Raw genomic sequence first — 12,030 nt, 5'->3', positions numbered from 1 at the left:
CTCTCTCTCTAACCCCTCTCTTTCTTTCTCTCTCTTTCTCTCTCTCTAACCCCTCTCTTGCTCTCTCTCCAACCCCACTCTCTTGCTCTCTCTAACCCCTCTCTCTTTCTCTCTATCTAACCCCTCTCTTGCTCTCTCTCCAACCCCACTCTCTTGCTCTCTCTAACCCCTCTCTCTTTCTCTCTCTCTAACCCCTCTCTCTTTCTCTCTCTCTCTAACCCCACTCTCTTTCTCTCTCTCTAACCCCTCTCTCTTTCTCTCTCTCTAACCCCACTCTCTTTGTCTCTCTCTAACCCCTCTCTCTTTCTCTCTCTCTAACCCCACTCTCTTTCTCTCTCTCCAACCCCTCTCTCTTTCTCTCTCTCTCTAACCCCACTCTCTTTGTCTCTCTCTAACCCCTCTCTCTTTCTCTCTCTCTAACCCCTCTCTCTTTCTCTCTCTCTAACCCCTCTCTCTTTCTCTCTCTCTAACATCTCTCTCTTTCTCTCTCTCTAACCTCTCTCTCTTTCTCTCTCTCTAACCCATCTCTTTCTCTCTCTCTAACCCCTCTCTCTTTCTCTCTCTCTAACCCCTCTCTCTTTCTCTCTCTCTAACCCCTCTCTCTTTCTATCTCTCTAACCCATCTCTCTTTCTCTCTCTCTAACCCCTCTCTCTTTCTCTCTCTCTAACCCCTCTCTCTTTCTCTCTCTAAACCCTCTCTCTTTCTCTCTCTAACCCCTCTCTCTTTCTCTCTCTCTAATCCCTCTCTCTTTCTCTCTCTCTAACCCCTCTCTCTTTCTCTCTCTCTAACATCTCTCTTTCTCTCTCTCTAACCTCTCTCTTTCTCTCTCTCTAACCCCTCTCTCTTTCTCTCTCTCTAACCCCTCTCTCTTTCTCTCTCTCTAACCCCTCTCTCTTTCTCTCTCTCTAACCCCTCTCTCTTTCTCTCTCTCTAACCCCTCTCTCTTTCTCTCTCTCTCTAACCCCTCTCTCTTTCTCTCTCTCTAACCCCTCTCTCTTGCTCTCTCTCCACAGAGGAGATTGAGAAGAAGCTAACAGCCTACAGGAGAGGCAGCAGAATCTGGAGGCTGCTCATCTTCTGTCAGGTGAGACAGGGGGAGAGTAGAGCGAGAGAAAGATAGGGGAGAAAGAGAGATGACGATGATTATGAAAGAACAAAAGAAAACCCTTGTTAGGTTGAATGTAAATCCCAGCGGGAAGATAGATAACTACTGTATTTCCTGTGAGTGCCAGGTAGTGGTGTTGGTTTGAATCTTGACTGTGAACTTGAAAAGCAGTGGGTTTGTTATAGGGAGGTCCAGGGCATCTGTACCTGTTGAAGAATAAAGTGGCCACATTCGCCAAGGTGGAGAAAGAAGAGGACATGAGCCAGTTAGTGTCATCAGTCATACTCTTCATACAGCTGTCATACTCTTCATACAGTGGTCATACTCTTCACACAGCTGTCATACTCTTCATACAGCTGTCATACACTTCACACAGCTGTCATACTCTTCACACAGCGGTCATACTCTTCATACAGCGGTCATACTCTTCATACAGCGGTCATACGCTTCACACAGCGGTCATACCCTTCACACAGCGGTCATACTCTTCATACAGAGGTCACACTCTTCACACAGCGGTCATACTCTTCACACAGCGGTCATACTCTTCATACAGCAGTCATACTCTTAACACAGCGGTCATACTCTTCATACAGCAGTCATACTCTTCATACAGCGGTCATACTCTTCATACAGCGGTCATACTCTTCACACAGCGGTCATACCCTTCACACAGCGGTCATACTCTTCATACAGAGGTCATACTCTTCACACAGCAGTCATACTCTTCACACAGCGGTCATACTCTTCATACAGCGGTCATACTCTTCACACAGCGGTCATACTCTTCATACAGCGGTCATACCCTTCACACAGCGGTCATACTCTTCACACAGCGGTCATACTCTTCATACAGCGGTCATACTCTTCATACAGCGGTCATACTCTTCACACAGCGGTCATACTCTTCACACAGCGGTCATACTCTTCATACAGCGGTCATACTCTTCATACAGCGGTCATACTCTTCATACAGCGGTCATACTCTTCACACAGCGGTCATACTCTTCACACAGCGGTCACACAGCGGTCATACTCTTCATACAGCTGTCATACTCTTCATACAGCGGTCATACTCTTTATACAGTGGTCACACAGCGGTCACACTCTTCATAAGGCGGTCACACAGCGGTCATACTCTTCACACAGCGGTCATACTCTTCATACAGCGGTCACACAGCGGTCATACTCTTCACACAGCGGTCATACTCTTCACACAGCGGTCATACTCTTCACACAGCGGTCATACTCTTCATACAGCGGTCATACTCTTCATACAGCGGTCACACAGCGGTCATACTCTTCACATAGCGGTCATACTCTTCACATAGCGGTCATACTCTTCATACAGCGGTCATACTCTTCATACAGCGGTCATACTCTTCATACAGCGGTCATACTCTTCATACAGCGGTCATACTCTTCACACAGCGGTCATACCCTTCACACAGCGGTCATACTCTTCATACAGAGGTCACACTCTTCACACAGCGGTCATACTCTTCACACAGCGGTCATACTCTTCATACAGCAGTCATACTCTTAACACAGCGGTCATACTCTTCATACAGCAGTCATACTCTTCATACAGCGGTCATACTCTTCATACAGCGGTCATACTCTTCACACAGCGGTCATACCCTTCACACAGCGGTCATACTCTTCATACAGAGGTCATACTCTTCACACAGCGGTCATACTCTTCACACAGCGGTCATACTCTTCATACAGCGGTCATACTCTTCACACAGCGGTCATACTTCTTCAGCGGTCATACTCTTACAGCGGTCATACTCTTCATACAGCGGTCATACTCTTCACACAGCGGTCATACTCTTCATACAGCGGTCATACTCTTCACACAGCGGTCATACTCTTCATACAGCTGTCATACTCTTCATACAGCGGTCATACTCTTTATACAGTGGTCACACAGCGGTCATACTCTTCATACAGGCGGTCACACAGCGGTCATACTCTTCACACAGCGGTCATACTCTTCATACAGCGGTCACACAGCGGTCATACTCTTCAGCGGTCACAGCGGTCACACAGCGGTCATACTCTTCACACAGCGGTCATACTCTTCACACAGCGGTCATACTCTTCATACAGCGGTCATACTCTTCATACAGCGGTCACACAGCGGTCATACTCTTCACATAGCGGTCATACTCTTCACATAGCGGTCATACTCTTCACACAGCGGTCATACCCTTCACATAGCGGTCATACTCTTCACACAGCGGTCATACCCTTCACATAGCGGTCATACTCTTCACATAGCAGTCATACTCTTCACACAGTACCTGGATGGATCCCAAATGGCACCGTATTGCATTTACAGTGCACAACTTTTGACATTGTGGAACCCTTTTCCATATCCAGAACCCTAAGGGCCCTGCTCAAAAGTAGTGTACTTCATAGGGAATAGGGTGTCATTTGGGATGTATTCATACAGTACCTGTCTCTCTGTTAGTACTGTTAGAGTAGTAGTATTGTTGTAACTGAACCATGTCGTCCTCCTACAACAGGTTCTGGAGGAGGCTGAGTCGGTTTATGAGCAAAGTGAACCCTGAACCCAACCTCATCCACATTATGGGCTGCTACGTCCTGGGAAACCCCAATGGAGATAAGGTACACTACAGTTCTCAATGAAGAGGATAGAGAATCCCTCTTTTTCTTTTCTCTCCCTCTTCTCTCTCTACTAATCTCTCTACATCTCTCCCTCCTCTCTCCCTACTTCTCTCCCTCCTCTCTCCCTACTTCTCTCCCTCCTCTCTCCCTACTTCTCTTCCTCCTCTCTCCCTACTTCTCTCCCTCCTCTCTCTCTACATCTCTCCCTCCTCTATCTCTACATCTCTCCCTCCTCTCTCTCTACATCTCTCCCTCCTCTCTCTCTACTTCTCTCCCTCCTCTCTCTCTAATTCTCTCCCTCCTCTCTCCCTACTTCTCTCCCTCCTCTCTCTCTACTTCTCTCCCTCCTCTCTCTCTACTTCTCTCCCTCCTCTCTCTCTACATCTCTCCCTCCTCTCTCTACATATCTCCCTCCTCTCTCTCTACATATCTCCCTCCTCTCTCTCTACATCTCTCCCTCCTCTCTCTCTACATATCTCCCTCCTCTCTCTCTACATCTCTCCCTCCTCTCTCTCTACATCTCTCCCTCCTCTCTCTCTACTTCTCTCCCTCCTCTCTCTACTAATCTCCCTACTTCTCTCCCTCCTCTCTCCCTACTTCTCTCCCTCCTCTCTCTCTACTTCTCTCCCTCCCCTCTCTATATATCTCTCCCTCCTCTCTCTCTACTTCTCTCCCTCCTCTCTCTCTACTTCTCTCCCTCCTCTCTCTCCACTTATCTCCCTCCTCTCTCTCCACTTATCTCCCTCCTCTCTCTCCACTTATCTCCCTCCTCTCTCTCCACTTATCTCCTTCCTCTGTCTCGTCAGTGTTGGTAATGAGGCCTGTTACTGTTGTGTCATCTGAAAACTTGATGATTGAGTTGGAGGCGTGAATGGCCACTGTCATGGGTGAGCAGGGAGTACAGGAAGGGGCTGAGCACACACCCTTGTTTGCGGATCAGCAAAGTGGAGGTGTTGTTTCCTACCTTCACCACCTGGGGCGGCCCATCAGCAAGTCCAGGACCCAGTTGCACAGGGCAGTGTTCAGACCCAGGGCTCCGAGCTTAATGATGAGCTTGGAGGGTACTATGGTGTTAAATGCTGAGCTGTAGTCGATGAACAGCATTCTTACATAGGTATTCCTCTTGTCCAGATGGGATAGGGCAGTGTGCAGAGTGATGGCGATTGCATCGTCTGTGGATCTATTGGGGCGGTATGCAAATTTAAGTGGGTCTAGGATGTCAGGTAAGGGAGAGCTGATATGATCCTTGACTAGTCTCTCAAAGCACTTTGTGATGACAGAAGTGATGTCATTTAGTTCAGTTACCTTTGCTTTCTTGGGTACAGGAACAGTGTTGGACATCTTGATGCAAGAGGGGACAGAAGACTGGGATAGGGAGAGATTGAGTATGTCCGTAAACACTCCAGCCAGCTGGTCTGTGCATACTCTGAGGACGCGGCTAGGGATGCCGCCTGGCCGGAAGCCCTGCGATGGTTAACACACTTACATTTATCGCATATTGACTGATCGATACATCATAATTTACACTTCAAGTACTCGTATCCTCAGAATTCAGGATCTTGGGAACTGGTTCTTAGAATTCTCCCTCTTGGCCTTGACTCAATACTCCCAGCATTCTATGTGTGTTGGCAGGGTGTATTTACTGGGAGACAGATTGGCAGATCAGAAAAACAGCTAGGATGGGCTTGCTGCTGAGTGGAGACTGTTGTGCTCGACGAAGAGAAATCAAGCTAGCTTCAATAAAACACTAAAGCAAAGGCTCACAGAATGAGAGTTGTCAGCCAGAGCTTCTAGAGCCCATTAAATTACAGATGAGTTAATGATTTGATTCTCCACATGCGCACGTCTCCAGTGGTGAGTATGAAAGAAGTGTGTTCCTCACAGAGTACAGCATCATGTTGTTTATACAGAAGAAGCAAAGCGACCGGCAATCACTGGGTGCCTTTAAAATGTTTTATTCTACACACACACACACACACACACACACACACACACACACACACACACACACACACACACACACACACACACACACACACACACACACACACACACACACACACACACACACACACAGTCTCTCTCTCTCTCTCTCTCTCTCTCTCTCTCTCTCTCTCTCTCTCTCTCTCTCTCTCTCTCTCTCTCTCTCTCTCTCTCTCTCTCTCTCTCTCTCTCTCGCTCTATCTTGCTCTCTCTATCTTGTCTCTCTCTCTCTCTCTCTCTCTCTCTCTCTCTCTCTCTCTCTCTCTCTCTCTCTCTCTCTCTCTTGCTCTCTCTCTCTCTCTCTCTCTCTCTCTCTCTCTCTCTCTCTCTCTCTCTCTCTCTCTCTCTCTCTCTCTCTCTCTCTCTCTCTCTCTCTCTCTCTCTCTCTCTCTCTCTCTCTCTCTCTCTCTCTCTCTCTCTCTCTCTCTCTCTCTCTCTCTCTCTCTCTCTCTCTCTCTCTCTCTCTCTCTCTCTCTCTCTCTCTCATTCTCTCATTTGCCCTTCCTGTCACTCATCTTGGATGAATGAGGAGTTTGCCTAAAAGCTTGGAGCTGGGCTGGGTCCTTTCGAGGTCCAAGCGGGTGAGGAGGGAGAGCCAGGCTGGAGGATTAATTGGTGTCTGTTCTTATCTTTGGCCAACAGCTGTTCCAGAAGTTGAAGAACCTGATGAGGCCTTACTCCATTGAATTCGAGTCGCCACTGGAGCTGTCTGCGCAGGGTGAGGACTGTCAGCGACATACACTCTCCTCTCCTTCCCTCCCTCTCTCCTTCCCTCCCTGTCTCCTTCCCTCCCTCTCTACCTTTCCCACTATATTTTGGTGTGAGTTAGATAAGGTCTGCAAGGTAAATGGCACTGTGGAGAGGGTCAAACAAACCTGCCCAGCTAGCACATTTGGTTCCTTGGCGGTAGTGGGAACGTATGTATTTGGTTTCACATTGGTTGTGGGAACGAAGCCATGCATTTCGTGACCGGTAAAATTGAATTTCTTTTCAACATTCTGAGAACATAAGGGAACATTTAGCCTGTTATGGGAACATTTATTTTTAGGTTGCAGGGAGGTTCTTTGAACATTTTCCTGGGAGGTTTTATTAACTCTCTTGAGAATGGAAATTATAGGTAATTTGGAGGTTTTTGATGAACTTCTTTAAAACGTTCGCTGAATGTTTCCATAAGACTCTTAATAACACTGCTACTTTATTTTGGGTTAACTTTGTTTTATTACTCCAAGCACAGGTAGGACACAAGGAAACTCATCTTCTGTTATCTATGGAATTAATTGCACCACCAGGATGAAGCTAGCATTCCATTTTTTTAATGCAATTTAGCCTATTAAAACAGACCCCGATACAAAGAAAACAAACACTCATTAAGATTAGGTGTGGCCAATTACTTTAGTTGATGGTGATAACCGAGTGTATATGTTTTTAAACGTTCTTAGGACGTTCTCTGAACGTTACTAAAGTTTTTCTCAATGTTCTCAGAGCAATTTGAAAACATGACTTTAAACAGAACCATGAGGAAACCTGTAGGAAACGTTATGCTGAAGTACTGACATTCCCACAGAAGAACGTTGTTCATTAATGTTCTCTGAAATATTTGAGATGTTTCCCAGCGTCAAACCAGTTGGAGAACATTCCTAGAACATTACCAACATGTGTCCATGTTTGAACCTTTAGGAAGCGTTCTGTTAAAGTAATGAATTACCAAGAAACAATGTTTTTTTAACCTTTAGGAAGCATTCTGTTAAAGTAATGAAATACCAAGAAACAACATTTTTTTAACCTTTAGGAAGCGTTCGGTTAAAGTAATGAAATACCAAGAAACAACATTTTTTTAACCTTTAGAAAGCGTTCTGTTAAAGTAATTAAATACCAAGAAACAACGTTTTTTTTTGTCAAGTTCCGTAAATGTGCTGAGAATGTTCCAAATACAAGCAACTATACCGTTCCCAAAACGTTGTGAGAAGGTTCTAAGCAAATAACCATATGAGGACCACTCTCACCAAGCTCTATGATACACTGGCAATTTCTTTGAGGCAATATTGCAGAGCAATGCTGCTGGCAACAGAGTGGGGTAATGAGACACTGGAGCAATGATGAGCAGTGAGCAACATGGACATGAATAATAGATTTCATATGAAGCAGCATATTTCAATTTCAAACTCAATTTCCCCATTAATTGACTCATCTCCTATAGCTTGTTGTTGGCTGTTAATGCCCACATCTGAACTGGAATTTATCAGCTAGCAAACAAGCAACAAAGAGGTGTTGCCTGTGCCCTGGTTATCCACTCAAACCTACTGCCAATGCAGACATAAGGATAACTAGATTTAGAAAACATATTACTTGACAATTCTAAACACGGAAGTGTAAATGGTAAGCTAACCAGCTAGTTAAACATGGCTAGCTAGCTAACGAACTAGCCTGTTTGTCCCATTGACTTATTATGGGTTGCCGTTAGCATGCTAATCGGTTAACATGCACGCCACCGTGGATATTTTTGTCAGTTAAACATGACAAACTGAACACAGTATGTTTGTATTAACGTATCTTGATACAATGTTGTAGTGAGAAACATAAGAGACGGCCAACATCTCACTCCAACATGGGAGTAGATTTTTCTCTCGCTTCAGCTGAAAAATGGTTGCCATGTTTTCCAAAATATTTTGGAACAGCAGACTGATCACATGACCAATATTTGTGCTCTGATTGGAGGATTCCTACAAATTGCCCACTAGGTGGCGCTGCTGATCAAGATTCCCCAGAAAGTAAAAAAGTTGCTCATTTTCAATGTAAAATAGATGCAGCAAACATTGCCTCTTCAAATTATCAGTGTATCATGGCCTTAGGGGAACATATTGTTCTCAGAGCGTTATGTGCTAGCTGGGTGCTCCCTGAACAGTGAATGACACAGTGTCAACACACAATGATTGATGGTAGAAGTTGAACCAGTCATTGTAAATGATATTGTTATTGAGAAGAACAAGTCAAATGTTAACGAGATTATTATCACATTTGATATCTGCGTGTAACACATTCAGTGTATTGAACGGGGCAATCAGCAGTTGCTACATCCATTTTTGGACTTATTAATGAATGATATGTACCCATTGATTCTTGAAGAATATAACTTATAAAATGCCCGATGAGCTTAGTTCAACTGTCATACCCCATCAGAACCCAACATATAAACTTGTTTTACTCCAATGTTTGTAAATAAAGCACCTGTAAACAGACACTATGTAGCCACAGACATGGTTAAAACATCATGTTGATATCATGCATGGTCAGTCTTTGCATCCATAGCTCCCTCTATTAATCCGAGAGTGGATTCATCCCTCAGCTTTTTACCGAAACAGGGCGGAGAGAGGACGCTTTGTAATTGTTTCAGCTGCTGATTGTCGCTTTAAGGTGGAATAGCCTGAGGGCAACATATAAATGACCAAATTCTTTGTGTTATTAACAAGGTGCGGTAATAATTGGGCCTCCACTGTACCTTCTTTTATCCAGGAAAAGAGATAATTGAGATGTACTTTGACTTCCGTCTCTTCCGCCTGTGGAAAACTCGCCAGCACTCTAAACTCCTGGACTACGAGGATCTTTTATGACGGGGCTCCAAGTCAAGTCCGTCCTGTAGCATACATGCAGTCTCTACTGGGACAGGAGGACCTACTGAACACCACTGCTCAACTCAACCCTACTGCTCAGCCCCACTGTAACATCTATCACACCTGCTTTCAATCAGGACAGGACTGGGAGAGGGGGGTGATGAGGAGGAGGACGAAGAGAAGAGGGACAGGAGTGATAGAGGTCGAGGAGGAGGCGAGGGGGTGACAGGGCAGTTGTCATGGTGCTGTGTGTGTCACCCATTATTTATTTCAACCCGCCTCTTCACCGCCTTCGCAACCACTAAGGGTCGAGGGTCAAAAAGAGAGACACCCAAGCAGAAGGGAGGCTAGAAGGACAACAAGACCTGAAGATGGAGAGAAAGAGTGAACGAGTAGAACGGGAGAGAGATCGTCTGTGCTCTTGCTCTCTCTCCCTTTATGAAACGAGGAACAAAAACGTGTATTATCATCAATGCTCATAGCACTTTAAAGGGCAATTGTCTGGTTCTGTCCTGGTTGGACCTCTCAGAGAAATCCGGATTGGAAAATCAAAATTCACTCCATACGTAGGTGTGTATGTATACAGCACATGAATATAGTCTAGCTCTAGTCATGCAAATTCTCCCTCTTTAAGAACATGATACATTGATTATGTTTGCTGTTTCTTCTGAACTCTCCTCAATAACTCAGGTTTTAGCCATGAAATCACCTCTGTTTGTTTGATCCCCTGGTGCACCAGATATTGTAATCCTCATTGCCATTGCTTGGGATGAATGTATATATCATTTATCTTCTAACTATTTCAACTGATTCAGCTCCGGGGCCAAAAGTGTAGGGGGCGATGTCACAAATACAAATGTGTGTGTGTGTGTGTGTGTGTGTGTGTGTGTGTGTGTGTGTGTGTGTGTGTGTGTGTGTGTGTGTGTGTGTGTGTGTGTGTGTGTGTGTGTGTGTGTGTGTGTGTGTGTGTGTGTGTGTGTGTGTGTGTGTGTGTGTGTGTGTGTGTGTGTGTGTGTTCGTTTGTGTGTGGCTGCGTGCGTGTGTGTGCGTGTTCTCCCTCTCTGATAATAGCCATGCTGAACCACTCCATTTCGCACCACAGAGTGAAGCCACTGGACACACACTTTCACCAGATGAGTTGTGATGTCAGACCTGGTATCATGTAGCTCAAGCAGAACCCTTATACCGGTGGATTAAATGGCCCGTGTCAATGCCTTCCGTCAGTAGCTGTACCCCATCTAGCCTCAAGTCAGTTGGTTGCTCTCACCATCAGCTCGACAGTCCTGGCTCCCCCTCAGGACCCCTTCCTCCACCGGGCCTTTTGGTCCAGTCAGAAAAAATAGGCACTTAATGAATTGGTCTGATCTTCATCATTCCAAGCCATTAAGGAGCCATCTGGGCATCAGCAGAGTTATGTGCTGTGATGTATATGCACCGAGGGGAGAGAGTGTGTGTGTGTGTGTGTGTGTGTGTGTGTGTGTGTGTGTGTGTGTGTGTGTGTGTGTGTGTGTGCGTGCGTGCGTGCGTGCGTGCGTGCGTGCGTGCGTGCGTGCGTGCGTGCGTGCGTGCGTGCGTGCGTGTGCCCATCAGCATCACACCATAAAACTACTGTATCAAGAACACTGGGGGCAGACAGTCAGATTGCCAGAGGACGGCCAGTTAAGATCTAAAAGATAATAACTCCACACACAGCATTACTCCCTGCACAGCCCTTCTCTGTCGGCGCAACAACATGATTCTCTTCTTTTGTGTGGCTGTTCTGTTGTCCTTTTTCATGTTCTCGGGGGTGAAGAGTTGAGTGGTGGATATCGATCCCTCAGATAGAGATGTCAACGTATGGTCCCTGTTGGAGTCGGAGTCATGTCACCCAGACTCTGACTCAGCAGTCAGCAGAAGTTCTATAGGTGGTCTTCTGTTCCGTTCTCTGTAGTTCATATAAGCCTTCGTTGCTGCGTCTAATTTAAGCCATACTGTCTCTCACTCCACCCGTAACTTCTCCTTCATGTGACTTCAATTTCTATGACTGAACTGTAACCTTTTCAATATAAAGTGTGAGGGAAATAGAAAGTGTGAGGGAAATAGAAAGTCTTAGGGAAAACATAAGAACGGATTAAAAATAAATATAAAAAATAAATAAATTAGGATTTGTTTTAGCTAATCATTTAAGCTATTTGCTTCTTGCCTCTATCAATGTTACTGTATGTGGCATGGAATAGAGCACAGAGTAAGACTTCACAAACTTCTTGCCTCTATCAATGTTACTGTATGTGGCATGGAATAGAGCACAGAGTAAGACTCTACAAACTTCTTGCCTCTATCATTGTTACTGTATGTAGCATGGAATAGAGCACAGAGTAAGACTCTACAAACATGTATTTCTCCTCCATCTGTGTTTTGTAGCAGCAACGTGGAGGAGATGGGAGGGGTAAGAAAGTTGAGAATGCCCTAAAATGATTGATGTCTCACTCTTTTTGAAACATAATGTGTAGTGACTCATTGTGCTGTACTGTACGCTTCAGAGTTCTAGGCACTGAGGGAAAACGAAACAAAAATGCTTGTTTTCTTTCACGTCTCATAGGAACTCAGACAGAGGAAGATGCTATTTCTTATGCCTGCCTTGTAGACATGGGCTTTGGTCAAAAGGAATGCACTATATAGGAAAGAGTGTGACATTTGGGACGAAGCCCAGTAGGTGT

The 12,030-nt window shown here is 45.3% G+C and overlaps 1 protein-coding gene across 3 annotated transcripts in view; it reads left to right on the top strand.

The window, feature by feature from the left end:
- LOC124007338 (NMDA receptor synaptonuclear signaling and neuronal migration factor-like) overlaps window positions 1-10,836 on the top strand; it is a 64,457-nt gene extending 53,621 nt beyond the window's left edge. For all 3 annotated transcript variants that reach the window (XM_046317826.1, XM_046317827.1, XM_046317825.1), the window contains 5 exons: window positions 1,015-1,085; window positions 1,292-1,371; window positions 3,641-3,743; window positions 6,369-6,444; window positions 9,237-10,836. In XM_046317826.1, the coding sequence (XP_046173782.1) occupies window positions 1,015-1,085; window positions 1,292-1,371; window positions 3,641-3,743; window positions 6,369-6,444; window positions 9,237-9,334 (428 nt within the window). In that variant the 3' untranslated portion in view covers window positions 9,335-10,836. The remainder of the gene's footprint in view (window positions 1-1,014; window positions 1,086-1,291; window positions 1,372-3,640; window positions 3,744-6,368; window positions 6,445-9,236) is intronic.
- Window positions 10,837-12,030: the final 1,194 nt, after the last annotated feature.

The sequence above is a fragment of the Oncorhynchus gorbuscha genome, linkage group LG20 (genome assembly GCF_021184085.1).
Source record: "Oncorhynchus gorbuscha isolate QuinsamMale2020 ecotype Even-year linkage group LG20, OgorEven_v1.0, whole genome shotgun sequence".
Lineage (NCBI taxonomy): Eukaryota > Metazoa > Chordata > Actinopteri > Salmoniformes > Salmonidae > Oncorhynchus > Oncorhynchus gorbuscha.
The sequence above is the reverse complement of the archived record's forward strand: the minus strand, read 5'-3'. Positions and strand labels throughout refer to the sequence as shown.